Source organism: Bactrocera neohumeralis, chromosome 3, assembly GCF_024586455.1.
Source record: "Bactrocera neohumeralis isolate Rockhampton chromosome 3, APGP_CSIRO_Bneo_wtdbg2-racon-allhic-juicebox.fasta_v2, whole genome shotgun sequence".
NCBI classification, from domain to species: domain Eukaryota; kingdom Metazoa; phylum Arthropoda; class Insecta; order Diptera; family Tephritidae; genus Bactrocera; species Bactrocera neohumeralis.
In genome coordinates, this window is record NC_065920.1 from 60038212 (window position 1) to 60055716 (window position 17505).

Sequence of the window (17505 nt, forward strand, 5' to 3'; positions counted from 1 at the left end):
TTTTTTTATATTTTTTTTTCTATTTTTAATAAAATTTTGTAACAATTTAAATATTTATTTCAACTGCTTAAGCTGCTCTAAGAAATTTTGCAGCGTCTTCAATTGTTGCTTCACCGATTTGGTGGCGGTGCCACCGGTTACATCATATTTCTCCACATTAACGCCATAATCGGACACTTGCGCAATGTCGACATTGAATTCTTTGCATATTTTCTGTAATTCACCCAAAGGTATTTCGTTGAGCTCCAAGCCATGCTTTTCCGCATAGGCCACCACCTCGCCGATGTAGTGGTGAGCCTGACGGAATGGCACACCCTTACGTACCAGATAGTAAGCCTGCGTGTTTCAACAAACAAATTGAAATTAAATTTTACAATATTTATACATAAGTATATATATATGTACAACTCACCCAATCAGTGGCCAACATGTCTGGACTCAATGCCGACTCCATGCGCTCACGATTCAATTGCATGGTCTTAATGACACCCTCAACAACGGTGAGCGCATCTTGCAGCCGATCGAAGGCATCGAACGCATATTGCTTGTCGAATTGTAAATCTTTATTGTACGTGGTTGGCGTACCCTTGATGGTCATCATGATGCCTAAATTGTATATAATTGCATTATACATCCATTTGCATTGAAATTAGCTGCCACTTACCGCTCAGCGATGCGCAAATGCTACCGGAAATGCCGCGCACCAATTCCAAACTGTCGGGATTACGCTTTTGTGGCATCAAACTGCTGCCAGTGGAGAAACCGTCAGCGATTTTTATGAAATCAAACTCTTTAGTCGCATATAATATTAGATCCTCAGCTAGGCGCGAGAGATGCAAGCTGGCTAGTGAGCAGCAGTAGATGAAGTCAACTGTGGAAGGGAATATTAAATTAGTAACTTTCGATATCTACTTTAAAATCAAAATAAAATCTGTAATAAAGTAAAAATAGTTCAACAATTCCGTTTAATACTTTTAATAAGACTTCTTTTCACTCCCTATGTTTTTATACAACAATTTTTACTGTGAAAATAGCTTATCGAAAGAAAGCAAAGGACATAAAGCCTCTCCTCTTTCTTACTGAAGAGGTGAGAGAGGCAGACTGACGGACTCATAAGGGAGCACATGAATACTCTCTGCGAGGTGTATGAAGTAGCCCCCACTGAATTAACCCCCACCGGGCAAAATGACTTAAGCCCCACCAATTTCTCAGTGAATCTTTCCCCACCAAAAATGACGGAATCCCCAGGAAAAAAAATGCATTAAACCCCACGAAAATGATTTTATCCCCACCAATCAAAATGAATTAAGCCCCACCAAACGTAGGGGTTCTTACATGACAGAATCCCCACTAAAAAAAAAGAACTAATCCCCACGAAAATGACTTTAGTCCCACTTTCCGCCATTTTTAATTTTGTTTAAAATTGGTAGGGCTTAAGTCAGTTAATTCAGTGGGGCTAATTCATTCACCCCTCTCTGCGCCATAGTCCAATAAGCAAAGGGATGTTGCAATACGGTATTGTTAATTATCACCTCGTCAAAAACAACCGTCGGACCTTTTACAAAGCGAAGATCTTGACCAGGCTTGAGACAGGGAGTTAGAGGTATGTAAAGAAGTCAAATTTCTAGGTCTCACATTAGACTCAGCCTTACGATGGAAAAAGCACATGGAATCAACACGGTTCAGAGTCATCAAGGCACTCATGATATGCAGACGCCTAGCCTGTAGATCATGAGGCTGCAAGCCAGATATCCTTAGGTGTCTGTTTACCATGATCTTAAGACCTATTGTCACTTATGGGGCTTTTATGGAAGCAGAAAGTTTTGGCAAAGAATGAAAGCCTTAGGGAAAGACACATCACTGGCCCTTATTCCAAGAGACACGTTACGAAGGGTGTAAACTTCAAAAAAAAAACTTAGAATTACTCTTGGCCATAAGGCGAAGTGAAGTCTTTCTACGACACTACGGCACTATCCAGTGGTACACTTACGGCTCAAAAACACCGGAAGGCATTGGAGCAGGCATTGCGGGACCGCATACCAAAATATTCATACCAATAGGATGTTTTCCGAGCATCTTTAAAGCAGAAGTCTTTGCTATAAGTCAGTGTGCAGAAATCAGTCTCCATTGCAACTATCACAACCAGCGTATCGTTATACTTAGTGATAGCATTACGGCACTAAAAGCGATCTCAGTTCATGAGGTAAAATCGCATATCAGTTTACACCTGATATGGGTACCTGAGCATAAAGGAGTAGCCGACGAACTATGCCGCTCTGAGAGTGAGGAAAGAACGGTACTGGCAGCAGGCAGCGGGAATGCGACACGCCAAGCTACTACTAGGAGGGTACAACTTTGCAAGGTTTAGGGTTATGATCAACCTCCCCCGAGACAAATTCCGTCAATTTGTCGTGCTCTATACTAAGCACTGCAGGCTCAAGAAACACTTGTCCAACATGGGCATAGTTGCTTGCGCAAACTGACGGTTTTGCGACATGGAGCAGGAAACTCCAGAACATCTCATTGGAGATTACCCAGCAATTTGTAGAAGCAGGCTCAAGGCCCTAGTATCCACATACGTGGACAGGAAATATTTCACCTCCATCGCGCCCAGCTAAATCCTGGAATTATTCAGAGTGCTGGACTTTTGAGACCATATGTGATAAGGGAGAGGGCACAATCATAAGTCGCAGTGCAAAACCTTAATTATTTTCTACCTATCTATCTAAGGGAGTACATTGAGAGGGACCGTTTACCAGTAACATAGCAGGTATCAGGAACGCAGCACGCTTATTGTAAGCAGGGGGCAGCATGTTTATCGCCTTTAAAAGACCCATTGTGACACCAACGGGACTAAAGTCCTCACTCTATTGTTTCCTCTTTGAGCAACTCCGTACTTCTGATGGATTTTATCAATAAGAAAAGTTTTAAATGAGCAACATCCGAGACGTCGTCGAGAAACCCTCGACCGACAGTTGCGATTCCTTTCTTATATAGAGCCTTATAGTCACATAGAAGATGTTTTGGTCTCCTGGAATGTCTGTCAATTAGTCAGTGAGCTATTGACACTCCTACTAGAGTTCTTTCATCCTTTTGAACTTTAATATTCGGCATGTGTGAACAATGTTCCATTCATGCCACGTTTGCCTGCTTCTTGGGCAAGCCAGGGATTGTTTCCACCGCGACTCAGCTATATTTATAACAACTTAACAAATAGCTAGAGGCATATAAATTCCTTCTTTTCCGGAGTCTGTATATGACTAGAAGTCGCTGAAGGTGAGAGGGAGTGAGCTTCTTTAGCGGTTGAGGGAAAACTTGGGAGGATGGAGTGGATATCGTCAGGAAATATACTCAACTTAAGTTTCAGGCTTTGTGACTTCCGCAGTTATTGAAGTTTTAAACCGAAATTGCTGCCATTAAGCCTGCGGGAGATATATTGCTCCGAAGTGCAGTCTTCATGAAGTTGAAGCTGTTTGGGAGAAGATGAGATGTAAAAATCTTATCACTTCCTTTTTGATTGTCCCGGCTTTTCAAGATCAAGGCTTAAACACTTAGAAGCTCACATTTTTAGACATCCTACTGAGCTAGTGTGGGAATAGAAACAAAACGCTTAAACAGATTTTTATTGGCCTCAGAGTACTTTGTCGACTTATAAGATCTGATTGCAGGAGTTCTATTTTATGGCTTCACAAAAAACTCTACATAGTGGTCCAAGTAGTCCCAGCTGGAGAATGAGACATTGAACCTTACTTAAACTTAGAACTCAATAATGATGTTCCAACCTGCAGAATAATTCTTGCGGATTTAATGCAACAAAACTTGCTCCCACTCTATATCCCCTAGACACCGTTAAGAAACCGTACATCAAAACTTATATTACGCAATGCAATTGGCTTTATACTGAAATCAATCGCTATACGCAATACAAAATAGAGGTTTTCAGTAAGGCACTACAAAAGAAACGACGCCATATTTTTTCCCGTTCTTTTGACATTTCTCTTCAGTAAGGTTTTCCATATCCCCATGAGAAGATATACGATCCAACAACGAGTCGAAATTGTTAAAATTTATTTTCGAAATTCCGAGTCAGTGGGTTGTTGTAGTGGGGCAGAGTTTGAAGAAAACTCAAAAAGGTTTATACGTCATCGAGCGCAGCAATTTCAGCTTGTTCAAGAATTGAAGCCGAACGATTGTTAAGAGCACGTTCGGTGAATGGGTCCAAAACGAGATGATAACTGATCCTGATCTTCACGAATGGGTACGTTAATAAACAAAATTGTTGCATTTGGAGTGATAATAATTAACAAGATATCTTCGCAATATTGCGACCGATCACAACAGGAGTGATATTGGATAGATAGAGTTGAAGAGGAAAGCGAGACGCATATGTAGATAAAAAAAAGAAAGAGGCCGAAGTGAGTAAGTATGACGAGCTTGAGAACATGGCGGGCAGGCCTAATGCTCTACGGCTGAAGATCAACAAAGCGGCAGGGGCTGATGGATTAAAATCGCATATGAGGTCTTATCCAGCATAGTGTGTGAAAGACTGAAGCCCAACCAACTGATTGAACCTTATCAGTATGGCTTCAGACCTGAGAAATGTACTATCGACGAGATTTTCACCATGCGACAAATCTTGGAAAAGTCCCGGGAAAGGAAGATCGACACACGCCACCTCTTAAAGCAGTTTACGACAGTATCTAAAGGAACTGCCTCTATGCCGCGATGTCTGAACTTGGAAAGCTGACGTTAAGCAAAACCAAAAGTTCCGTTGGGATTGGGAAGGACTTCTCCGAGCCGTTTGTTACCAAGCAAGGTTTAAGACAAAGTGACTCCCCATCTTGTGACACTTCTCCAACCTATTGCTGGAGAAAATACGAGCTGCAGAGCAAAATAGAGAAGGTACACTTTTCTATAAGCGTGTACAGCTTCCAGTGGACAAGTTTTGCGGAAGATTTATGAATCTTTCGGCTTTGACAATGACGAGTGCCACAGTGAAACGATGAGCTGTAAAAGAAATCGGCGACATTAACATAGTTCAGCGAATCAAGAGACAGCGGCTGCGCTGGCTAGGTCATGTTGTCCTGATGGAAGATAACACTCCAGCTTTGAAGGTCTTCGATTCAGTACCCGCCGGTGGAAGCGGAGGAAGAAGAATACCTACACTCCGTTAGAGAGATCAAATGGAGAAAGACCCGGCTGAACTTGATATCGTAGATTGGCGCCGAATAACGAAAAGCAGAAACGATTAGCGCGCTGTTGTTTACTTTTCCATAACCGCGTAAGCGGTGTCTACGCCAGTAAAAAAGTAGCCAAAATGTTACAGTTAATGAGGAACGCTACTGATTCTTTCATGAGGATGTTGATGTAGGCGACTTTTGGTTCCAACAAGATGGCGCTACATGCTATACAGTCAACAAAACAACGGAAACTTTTGGTGAGACGCACTATCACGCGAGGTTGACTTGTGTAGTGGCCTCCAAGGCTATGCGATTTAACACCACTAGAACTTGTGCTTGTGAACTTGTCCCCGCAAATAAGCCCGACACGATTGGCGTCTTGGAAGATAATATTCGGTGCGTTTTTGCTAATATAGGGCTCCAATTCCGACTAGAAGTGGTCAAAAATCGCATTTTTGCAGTTAAGACAGTCTTGTAGTAAGCAAACCATATAACAAAGTCAATACAATGCTCTGTATTGCGGTCTCTTTTAAAACCGATTATTATATTTTTTCCACTCTGCATCTTGATTAGTGCTAATTTTATAACAAATTGTGTTCAACTTTAAGCAAGTGTTTCCCTTCATGTAAATACTCGTCACAAGCAATAAATAAGAAATCATTATTCAAAACATTCGAACAAGTAACTAAAGCGTCGATTACTTTAGAACTATACTTGACGTATAAAAATTACGCTTATCGCGCGATAAGCCTTTGCAACTGTGTGACGTAATCAAATACACACAAACAATATACTACGAAGCTACAGGGCGCTGGGCGAATCATATGAGCACATGATCTTATGAGCTTAAAAAAGAGTCTTTTGGGTCAAGCAACATAAAACCACAAAACACAAAAAAATAGTATTTGATCGCCACAACTTACCCACAAAATCACGATCACCCACCGCATGCATGCTGTTCGGCGTGACACCGGCAAAATTCAGACGCTTCGCCAGCCATTCACGATCAACGCCCAGCGGATTGCCTGCCAAGGCGCCACTACCCAAGGGCAGAAGATTGGCGCGCTCCTTCAACTCCAACAAACGCTGACAATCCGCTTGCAGCGCAAACGCATGCGAGAGCATCCAATGTGAGAACTGTACGGGCTGTGCGCGTTGCAAGTGCGTATAGCCCGGCATGAGCGTACCCAAATTCTGCTTCGCCTGCTCGACAGACGCCTCGATGACCGCACGCAAACCGGCCAAGGTCTCGCGTATGCCACGACGTAACCACAATTTCATATCGGTGATCACTTGATCGTTACGACTACGTCCGGTGTGCAGGCGCTTGCCGACATCACCGATCAGTTCGGTGAGACGACGTTCATTCACGGTGTGTACATCCTCATCGCTGCTGAGAAACTTAATACTACCGTCCCGCCATTCGCGACGCACCACTTCGAGCGCAGCACCAATTTCGGCAGCATCTTTATCGGTAATTAAACCGGCACGCGCCAAAGCTTCGGCGTAGGCAATACTGCCATCGATATCCTCGGCATAGAAACGCGAATCCAGTGGCAGACTGCAGTTCAATTTTGCTAAGCATTCACTCGTTTTGCCCTCGGCATCACCGAAACGGCCACCCCACAATTGTTGGGCCATTGTGCAGTCTATATGTGTATTAGGAGTTCGCGGCTTGGCCCACAGTATGTGCGTAAATAAAACGCGTTCGAATACGCCGACGTTCCGTACGGTTTAAAATTTAGAACACAACTGTCCGACTTGTTTGCTTTTTGCTTGTTATGGTAAAAAAGTCAGCAAAATACTCGCCTTATCTACACTCTAAAATGATTACTGCCGCACTTGCGTTTCTTATTCAGCTGATAGCAGTGTATTTGCGTAGGTTGTTAGATGAAAAGCTTTGCTAATTGGAAGTCTAAATTTTAATGCTCAATTGATAGTACACTTTGGCACTCATTATTACATATATTTTATTCCGATTCGCGCTTAAAATCTCAGCGGTTATGAATTTACAACATGCCAATTGAAAATAAGCATCAACCGGTTTGCAGATGCTTGGATGCTGCGAGCATCGTTTAACTTAAAATTTTGTATATATGTTGTCGGTCGCACATTCATGACTTTGGCCTGGACTTAAATTTTGGAGGTAATGATATTTCCGCTGAGTATATCGAACGAGAAAATTGATATCTTTCTCAAAATAATGTCTGTTTATCATGGAACTGACTTTTTGACTAATTCTGAGGTGATATGATCTCTGTCCACGTAAATTGAACCTTGAAGCTTCTACAATATGCCAATTGAACCTGCTTCTGGATGATATGCGCAAGAGCTGCCCATGTTGGCAATCTAGAATCAGCGTGACAAGGCGACGGAAGTTCTGGCTAGTAGTCGTAGTAGCTGCCGCTGAGCGTCTGCCAGCTCATCGCCCTTTATGCCCCGGCACCCAGATCAGGTGTACACAGTTGCCTGTTTCATTGCCTTCCGGTGTTTTCGAGCCGTCAGTGTACCACTGCCGAGAGTAAACTTCTTTGTAAAGTTTACCCTCTTCAAAACACTATCCCTTGGAAGAAGTGTCTGTGTGTAACTTCCACCAAGGCCTTCATTTTTTGAGGCGACATAATCTTCCCTTCGCCAAACCCTCTGCTGCCATGAGTAGTATCGTATGTTTAGCTACCTGTTTGATCACTAGATGCAGTGGTGTTAGATCCAGCACGACTTTAAGTGGTTCAAGTGGCGGTTGATCAAATGCTCATTGCCCCTGAATCGCAGACGCTCCATAAGCGACAATAGGTCTTACGATCATGGTATACAGCTACATGATGATACCTGGCCTATAGTAATTTCTTGTAAACAAATTGGTTGAACTTTATCAGTGTGGCTTTAGACGACACAACCACTTTCACAATACGTCAAATCCTGGAGAAGACTATCGGGAAACAGACTGACACCCATCACTTTTGATCGATTTCAAAACCGCTTACGACAGCACTGACAGGAGCAGCCTATCCGACGCCAAGTCTTGGATACAAAAGACAAAAAGTTCCGCTTAATGGCGTTTAGCACAACAATCAGTTTCGTCAATATCGGTACGGACCCCTCCGAGTGGACGCGCTGCTTATCTGAACCGCAGTGGCATCTAGATTACGTTCTAGAAGTCTCTCATCAATCCCATCCTATAACACGGCGCAGCAACGTGGATGATGACGTACCCAGATGAGAAGTACTTGAATACGATGAATTTTTAAGAAGATGGAACCACGAACTGTATGAGCTCTACGACGACATGGGTGTAGTTAAGCGCATAAAAGTCCAACGAATGCGCTGGTTCGAACATAACCTTTGCATCGAAGTTGATGCGCCAGCGAATAGCTCTTTCGATTCCAGACCTCTTTGTGGACAACGAAAGCAAGGGCGCCCAACCATTCAATGGAAGGACTAAGTGCATAGCGACCTGTGTGCCCTTAAGATGTACAACTGGCGTCACCTCGCAAAGGATAGAGGCAATTGACAAATTTCTTTTCTCGACGCACAGTTGTTGTACCAAAGCAGAAGAAGAAGAACAACAGTGCCCGAGTAAAACCAACTAAAAATGTTGAAGGACAGATCTTTCTACATCTGATCTGTCCACCGTAGTGAAGGTGTGTTCTTATCCATTCAGATAACATGATCTAGGCTGCATAGCCACTGTCTCTTGGTTCGCTGAATGAATACAATTACTTAGCAAGTAATGTTGAGGACAGTTAACGGTAGGTCTATGAATAATGGGGACTTGAATGTACCTAAAATTCATCACATTCAAATTATGCTTTGTGTGCCAAGAAACAACCTAAACTTCCGAAAACGTTTCGGGATCTCCAATCGATGTTCGGTGGCAAAGTTTTGGATACGTGATGAGTATTTAAATGAGGCTAAGGAGCTCAGCTTTCTCATGAAGGGTCTATGAAAATCAAAGAATTCGTTAGACTTAGAAGCTGTCTACGTTAGTGATTTGATCTGAACAATAGATTGTGGTATTGGCTTGGACAATAATCCATAACCAATTTCGTGAAGATATATTTTCAAATAAAAAAGTGGTCTCACCTAGTTGTTGTTTGAAGGGTCAGTTTGTACAGCAGCTATATGTTATAGTGGTGCGATATCAGCGATTCCGACAAAGAAGAAGCTTCTTGGGAAGAAATTTTAAATTGATATCTCCCGGAAGGGAGCATTTCATATATAACAGTCCGGGGGACACACCATCATGGCTGGATTAAGCTAATCAAACATATATAGAGCTTATGGGGTCTTCCAACTTTTCCCTCTAGTTGTGTTAAACTTGGTGGTAAGCTTAATATTTCCCGTTCTGGGTATGAAAAAAGAACTATAAAAGTTTTGAAAGCTTTTGAAGTACAAGAAGCTCGGCAAAACTTCCAAAAAAACAGACTTCCACACACAAATAAACAATATTTAAACATTTTCAATTCCATACCAGCTCGATATTGTTAAAATTGAGCTTTCCTTAATTGAAGCTTAAAAGCTTTATTCTAATTTGCCAAATTCAATAAAAATATTTGTTTAACAAAAACATGTAATAACCTTGAGTTTTATTACTTTTATTTATAGTTTGTTAAGCAATAAATATATATGTAACCATGTAGTGGAAACACTCAAAAATCGGCTGCAGCGACGCTATCTCGCAACTAAGTTGTTGCCAAGATGTTGGAGGCGATAAAGACAAATGACAGAGCCCACATGGACTTGTATATATTTATGTGAGTGAATGCGTAACTGTTTATTTATTTAACTCTTACCACACTACAAATAGATTTTTCATCCTAGATTTCGTTAAATAAACTTATCAAATCATAACATCACTAGAGTACACACCTCTTCTCTCGCTGATGAGAAATAGTTAAGTGAATGCACCCTATAAAACTCAACCATTATCTATTTTCAAATAAAGTACTGTGCAATATAATATTAATAATCGTATTTTCAGTTTGTTCAGGTTGTCTGTATCACTTTTTATTTTAATATACTGTTTGATCAAATTTGAGCCGGACTCAAAAATAAAATAAATTTTCAGGTATTTTAATACAAATCTTTATTGTTGCCCTCAAAATAGGCATATTTTGATTCAACTCAGGAATGTCAATATTTCATCCTATTTTCCATACACTTGCTATAAGCTTCGGCTGGGAGTTCCTTCTGTACATTCGGAATATTCAGTGAATTTTGATTTCTTCGGTTTCGGCACATTCTTGAATCGCCATTTGTTAGATTGTTGGACAATTTCGACTTCATATTCTTAAATCCACGTCTCGCCACTAGTAATGATGTGGTTGTTGAATGTAGGGTCTTCAGCTAAGCAAACATCTTTTTTGCGCACTCTCCGTTGTTTTTGAAAAAGTTTCAAATTTTTTTGTATGTGTCTAGAGTTAACACGCTTTAAACATTAATAAAAATGAGTTGCGCCGATTCATAAGAGGTGTTGAGATCCTCTGACATCTCTCTAATGTGACCTTAACGGTTTTCAAGCACTGTGTCTTTAACTTTTCCGATGTTACCGCCATTAACAGAGGTGGATGGACGAAACGCATCAGGCAAGTTTTCGATTACTTCACGATCTTCAATGTATGCTTTGTGTAGACTCCACAAAACACTTCTGCAGCATTTTCAACAACTCGTTGCCGCGATTCCATTGGAAACCCGAAATTTCAGGCAAACTTGTTGCAAAACTTTTCATTCCGTTAATCTTGTTTTCAAGCGTTGATTTTTTAAAGACACTAACAAAATATTTGATCCAATAGTTTCGTAGCTTTTCGATATTCCTCAAAAATCTTAATCGCAAACTCATTCATATAAACTTTGACAATCTTTCACCTTGATTTATGGTACGGGCCAGGAGAAATGAAAGCGATTTCAACCTTTTTTCTTTTCAAAGATGTGAAACCAGTGGAATGTGATCACTTTTGATTAGGCCGAGCTGAGCCCAACTGCTGAATGTTACAGGGAGAGTATGAATTCATTAGCTTTGCATTAACTTTCATTTTTCGACACTTCTGAAACAGCAGCATTGTCTGAAAAATGGGAAGAGTTGAGTTAGATTAGGACATAGATGGGTCAAAATACATTTACGAAGAACTTCTTAACTAATAAAATAAGAATATAAAAATAAATCACAAAAAATTCCAAATTTTCAAAAACAAAATACATATACATATAAAAGTTTATGATAACTTTGTCGGTATTCGAACCAAAATGTGGACCTATTTTAAAATCAATGACGTGCCCTAATAGTATAGAGATTTTAGATTCTTACTTACATAGGTCTGAAATGAACTAGCTAGAAAGAAAGTTAAATAAATGAGGATTGCATCGCGACTTAAGGTCAATTGCGCCCTCTTCTAAGTCACAGCGACTCACCTAGTCCTAGCTTATTGATAAATTCCAATATACTGCTAGGTGATCCCAATGGAAACCAAAGGCCTTTATCCTATGTCTACAGACTGCTTTGCAGTCAATTAGCAGGTGTTCAATACATTCTATACATTTCTGCACCAGTAGCGATTTGTTCTCGTACGCAGAGATCGCTTTAAGTGCCGCTTGACTAACGCCGAGTATGACTATACGTTCGTTGCGTTGGAAATTTATCTCTATGCACCGACTTATAGCACAGACCTCTGCTTGGAATATGCTCGGAAAACTTCCCATAGGTATGGAGAATTTGGTGCGTGATCCACATTCTTTACTTAATAGTACTATCCCTAAGCAGTAGCTCGAGAGCGGAATAATTCTTTTTATCCTTGTTGCTAAAGTTAACCTCGAATTTCTTAACGAAGTTTACCCTTTTGTTAATGCTGTCCTTTGGGAGAAGAGACAGTGGTATTTTGATTAAGAAGCTTTTACCTTACCTCTGCCAAACCCTTCTGCTCACATTTGTAGCAGTGTGTGTTTGGCTATCTGGCCCATTACTTGGTGAAGCGGTGTGAGCTTCAGCATGACTTCAAGTGCGGGCGTCGGGTATGTGCACATGGCAGCCGACACAGCGATGTAGGCGAGTCGTTGAAGCTGTGAAAGTTGAAATCCTACCGAAGACAGAAATGCGCATATCCCTGACAGATAGTACTCCACACTGTGGACAGCCTCTTGTGCAGACACGAATTCAAGTATCCCCTACTGTGGTTTCAGTTATTCTGATGTGTAGTAAGTGCTCAATCCATCTGCGCACCGGTACCACCACATTCCTTTTGAAACGTGTTGTCGAAGGCACGTCCGATATCTATGAAGGCGCATAACAATACCTTTTATCCTTTTTCCTGAAGGATTTCGCCAGTGACATGCTCTTGTGTATAGAGATCACTTTCGCGTTGTTCCATGATCCAGCGATGTACGCCAGCGTAAAGCTATCTCTCATCAGCCGAACATGGTAGGGCAGTAGAACCTGCTCTCCCTGTTGCAAAAGTGCTGGAAAGATACCGTCCGCCCCCGGATTCTTCAATTTCGCGAAGCCATAGCCTATTTGATTAAGTCCGCAGTAAACAGTTGTCTTGCGACTACCCAATCTAAGCGTGTTCGGCTGTAAGTATACACTGAGCTACCATAATTGTTTCAGGGAAATGCACCAACAGAAGTGCCGTAGCTATTTCTTTCGCGCTAATCGTATAGGTTCCGTCACATCTTTTAAAGGCTAGTACTGCGTCAGTCTTACCTTTAGCCAGAGCCCTGTGCAGAAAACGTTTTCATACAAATTTCTGAAATTCTGCTGTTTAGCACACCTAAACTCCTTGTTATAAGCGAACAGTCTGTTCTCCAGAGCTAGAGAAGTATCCCGATATGTGACCCAATTGCTGTTCTTTGTAATTCGTTTGGGGGGAGTTGCGTGACCTCTACCTTTAGCCCGAATCTCATGATTCTGTGATCCAGCATTGAAGGTTCTGATGACACTCAGATCCGTGAGATGAGTTCATTACTGAGGTTGATGTCTAGCACTTCCCTTCTGTTTCAAGGGACGAATGAAGGTTCACAGCCCACATTCTCAATACTTAGACTATTACTAATAATAAATTCAAAAATAGACTTACCCCGTGTGTTGCAGTACGTGTTGTCCCATTCTATGTGACGTGCGTTTTCATCGCAACCCAGAATCAGGGGCAGTATATTTCTCCTGTAGTAGTCTACCAGGCCCTGCACAGCCTCTGTAGGTGCAGATGGTGTTTCTCCTGAAAATTAGGCAGTTGCCAGGACGAAGTCTGCACCTTCGTTATCCTTGGCCTGCACATCGACCAGGTCCTGTGTTAGGAACTCTAAAATACAGAAGAAATCAATATTGTTCCTAACTACTATACAAGTTGATCCTGACCTCTCCTTTGCGGACCTATGGCTCCTGTCTCAGTAGGATGCCCAGGTTATCCGATGTAAACCTGCAGTGGATACTATCACCGCGTGATGCAGGTTCACCTGGGCAACTTTCGCATCGGTGACGACTACAGGATCTGTTTTATGAGGTACTGGTCCTCATCTACGCCGTCCTTCGTTTGCGTAGCATCCTCGTTTACCAGCATTTTCTCATCCTTTTCGCTCTCCTTAGTAGCCTTGGACCTGTAGGGTCTCATGACTACCGAGCTGAACCGGTAGTTTAGGCGGAAGCCCTCCTTCCGGATGAGTTTATAGGACTCATCGTCAACACAGATATTCAGCCTCCACCCAGAATCCTCAACTTTGCTATACACCACTCGCCAGGCCGAGGTATTAATTCCCTCGTTTTGGTTCCTGACGAGCCCTAGAGCAAATTCAAATGGCTTATCGGCACACCTGGGGAGAAACACCGTCATGCTGTGCATGGGCGGAATGTCTTCTCCCCTCTTTGCGCATAGGACGGGGCCCTTCCAGCCTACCAGCTTGGGGGCGATCTCCCGTAGCCAGTCAGCACTTCTCTCGTCCTTGCAATCCACCTGTAGTATACCGCCCTTAAAATGCACCGCATGGAAGGAGACTGGGTACCCACACCCCCTGTATACTTCTTCCATGAGGAGATCTTGTAGAGCGGTAAGCTCCTCTGCCCCCATAGTCTCCACCGGGTAATTCAAAGGCAGCACAGCCATCTGTATACCTTTTAAGGCATCCGTACATCTGCGCTGTCCCTCAGCCACCCGTGGAGGATTAGGTGCGGAGAGTACACCTCCAGCTACCTGGGCATAATTAACCTTCTGCCGTTTAGTGTTCGGTGGCTCCTGTGGCGTTATGTGTTCGCTTTTGCGTTTCATGGTATGTGTCTTTGGAGGCGCCGTCCTTTCGCTTCCGCAATTACTGGATGGATTGACGTTGACTGGATCGCGGATACGAGTTCCGCTACTCCGTTTGCTAACGGATGCGGTATTTCCGGCCTTACGCGCCTTTGAAGCGGCGCTGCCTCTGATCCTGTTACGCGCCATCTGCTCGGCCTCCTCAGGAGATCTTCCTTCCTGAAGATGCCTCAGGTACCATTTAAAGCTGGCACCGCTCATTCCCCTCCTACGAGGGTCATCATGACCACCTGGATGACCTGCTGGTGGTAGGGGGGGTACTTTGCCTCTCCGTTTCCTTTTTTTTCGAGTACCACCTTCTCCAGAATCCGAGCAGCTTAGCCTGTTTGAGGGGGCTATGGTGGTGTTCGTCACATTTCCAGCGACCGCAGTGGATGTCGTCTGCTGAGCGCTACTACTCGAGGGCATGTCGACATCATCCTCCCTGATATGCTCTTCAAATAGCGCACGATCCTCTGGCGATAGGGCATCCAGGAAGCTAAACTTAGGTTTAGCTCCTGAACACACCTTATCTGCACCGGTACTGTTGTCATTACCATTGTCCTTTGCCGTTTGCAGTGGTCGTTGCCTTGTGGTAGTTATTGTTGAAGTTGTGTTTGTTGCTTTGTTGTTTATCATCTTGTTCTTACGACCCTTGGCTCAACGCGGTGAGCGGTCAGGTCTACATTTGTATAGGGGAACACGAAGGTCCGCCGCGCCAGAGCCCCATGACGCGGTAAGGCCACCGTTACTTCCCAATTCGGCCCGGTGTTGGGAAGGCTCCGTTAGAATACAGCCGAATTAACCTCCTGGCTGCAAATCATCCAATGGGCACGGGAGTCGCATAACACCCTGGATTAGGAGGTGGCAGATCTTGGTTGCCGCAGGCATACGGCATCTGACAACCCGCCTAAGCAGTGCAAGTCAGCACCGCTCATACCGGTTGGGAGGTGTCAAGTATGCCTTGCGACTTAAGCCCCTGCACCACGACAAGGTGCCTGCCATTCGCAGAGGAGAAAATGCACTAACTCCAACATTGCTGTTTGAGGATCTCTACAGAACTCCACAGTTAATAACAAATTTTATAATTGCACTAACAAATTGCAGATACAAAAGCAGCAGCTGCATCCGATATGGCGGGTTATTGAATAATTGCTTTCAAGTACATACATACATTAGTTCTTAAATAACAGAGATCAGTAAACCGGTGTAAGATCGTTCGATCTGCATAAAAAAGTAAATAAAAAAAAACATTTTTCAACGAAATTCAAATAATTGACAGCTTGGAATTTATGTGAAAAAATAAATACAACTCACATTCACCCACAACAGTCAAGTCTAAGTAACCGGAACGGAGACCGATTTTTTTCGGCACTCGGCACTATCCGTCAAAATTACTTCAGGAACGTTTTCTGGCGTAACAACAACTCGCATACCATCATCGAGCTGAGGAAACGTGGCTATGTGAACGCATTTCTTTGATTAATTAGCCTGTGAAACTTTAAATAATGTCTGATATTTTTAATATCATATATACTAGGCTTCTTCTTCCTATCAGCCACATACATTGTTTAACAATTTTAAAATAAGCACTTTTCCAATATAATTTTTCTCATAGATTCTCATTTTAATAATTTTGTCATTTTAATTATAATTCACTGAGATCTTTTGTAAATTTAGCTTGTATGACTTTTGTATTAAAATTGAATATCTGCGGCAGAGAACAAATATTGCATTATCTGTCATTCACTACATCACTCTTTTCTTGATTTCTTTTCGGCAGAGCAACCATTTTCGGTTTCCTCAAGCAAAGCACATATTTCCTTGCACAGACGATGTAATGGCAAGCCCATAACACAATAATAATCACCTTCAATTTTAGCAATTAAGGAGCCACCAATTCCTTGTATGCCATAGGCGCCCGCTTTATCGCTGCAGAAATGATGAAAATTGTTATTGAATACAAGATTTGTTATTTCAAATATGAATTGAAATACTTACAGCGGTTCGCCGCTATCAACATAATCCTGAATTTGATCTTTGCTTAATTCACCGAAGTACACATCAGTAGTTTCTGTAAAATGTCGACTGCCTTTACTGTGACGCAGCGCAATACCCGTATGCGTGCGATTACATTTGCCTGCAAGACTGCAACAATATTGGTATCACTGTTAAGATTATTAATTATATAAATATTTTGATTTTGCCGCATAGTCACTTTTATTTAAAGCAAACTGTGTCAAGTCTATGTTTATGCAGCGCACTTGCTTTGCTACCACTTACTTAGTCAGCATGCGAACAGCATCGGCAGCATCCTTTGGCTTGCCATAAACTTCATCACCTAACGTGACCATTGTGTCGGCGCCTATAACTAGTAAATCTGATGTGGGATCAGCGGCATGCAAGCGTTGATACACCTCTTCAGCCTTGCCATCAGCAGTAGCTTCAACAAAGCCAGCGAATTCCTTGAATTCATGATAGTCCAAATTTTCTTCAAAGTTAGATGGACATAACTCAATATTGAGTCCCTGTAAGCAGATATTAGTAGGTAGTCTTATAATGACTTAAAATAAAAATGGTTAAACCCACAATGGACTTTACAAGCTCCTGCCGTCGAGGAGAACTGCTTGCTAATACAATACGCTTTTGCGCTAGCAAATGTTTAACCGTTGCCAACATTATTTAACACGTATTTTTATTAATAAAATAACTTTACGCACTATAACGCTATCACACGTTTCAGAATAAAATCAGAATGATAAAAAAATACCATACTTTTACACTGAGAATTATTATTGCCCTAAAAAACTATTTTCATATACACCGTTGCCATATTATGAAATTTTACACAACTAATACCATGTTCAGACCGAAAATTTAAAAGATTAGATTATCCGTGCGATTCTGTAACTTGAGACAGTCTCAAGTCTCTAAATTTGAGATTTTAAGTTAGAGACAATTTTTGAGACTTGAGATGATATTGCTATTCTGTAAGTGACAGTCACAAAATCTATTACATTTCATTATTCAGAGATGTTTTTACACTTGAATGAAAATAA

At 42.0% G+C, this 17505-nt stretch overlaps 3 protein-coding genes across 6 annotated transcripts; all 3 read right to left on the reverse strand.

The window, feature by feature from the left end:
* Window positions 1–16: 16 nt before the first annotated feature.
* Window positions 17–6955, reverse strand: LOC126751943 (argininosuccinate lyase). Its single transcript, XM_050462414.1, has 4 exons — window positions 6104–6955; window positions 665–871; window positions 413–606; window positions 17–336 (listed from the first exon to the last, which is right to left on the reverse strand). Exons 1-4 carry the CDS (start codon window positions 6819–6821, stop codon window positions 55–57), a joined length of 1401 nt encoding a protein of 466 aa, XP_050318371.1. The 5' UTR covers window positions 6822–6955; the 3' UTR covers window positions 17–54.
* A 3199-nt stretch (window positions 6956–10154) lies between these two features.
* Window positions 10155–15445, reverse strand: LOC126751942 (uncharacterized). Of its 4 annotated transcripts, none has more exons than XM_050462411.1 (4): window positions 13525–15445; window positions 13247–13468; window positions 12077–13161; window positions 10155–11242 (listed from the first exon to the last, which is right to left on the reverse strand). In XM_050462411.1, exon 1 carries the CDS (start codon window positions 15083–15085, stop codon window positions 13649–13651), a length of 1437 nt encoding a protein of 478 aa, XP_050318368.1. In that variant the 5' UTR covers window positions 15086–15445; the 3' UTR covers window positions 10155–11242; window positions 12077–13161; window positions 13247–13468; window positions 13525–13648. The 4 variants fall into 4 exon arrangements, with proteins under 4 accessions (XP_050318368.1, XP_050318369.1, XP_050318367.1 ...); XM_050462412.1 differs by having other exon boundaries at window positions 11589–13161; XM_050462413.1 differs by lacking the exon at window positions 10155–11242 and having other exon boundaries at window positions 11252–12887; window positions 12941–13161.
* A 604-nt stretch (window positions 15446–16049) lies between these two features.
* Window positions 16050–17242, reverse strand: LOC126751944 (dTTP/UTP pyrophosphatase). The gene is made up of 4 exons (XM_050462415.1): window positions 17036–17242; window positions 16730–16974; window positions 16448–16594; window positions 16050–16378 (listed from the first exon to the last, which is right to left on the reverse strand). Exons 1-4 carry the CDS (start codon window positions 17123–17125, stop codon window positions 16201–16203), a joined length of 660 nt encoding a protein of 219 aa, XP_050318372.1. The 5' UTR covers window positions 17126–17242; the 3' UTR covers window positions 16050–16200.
* Between the last annotated feature and the right edge of the window lie 263 nt (window positions 17243–17505).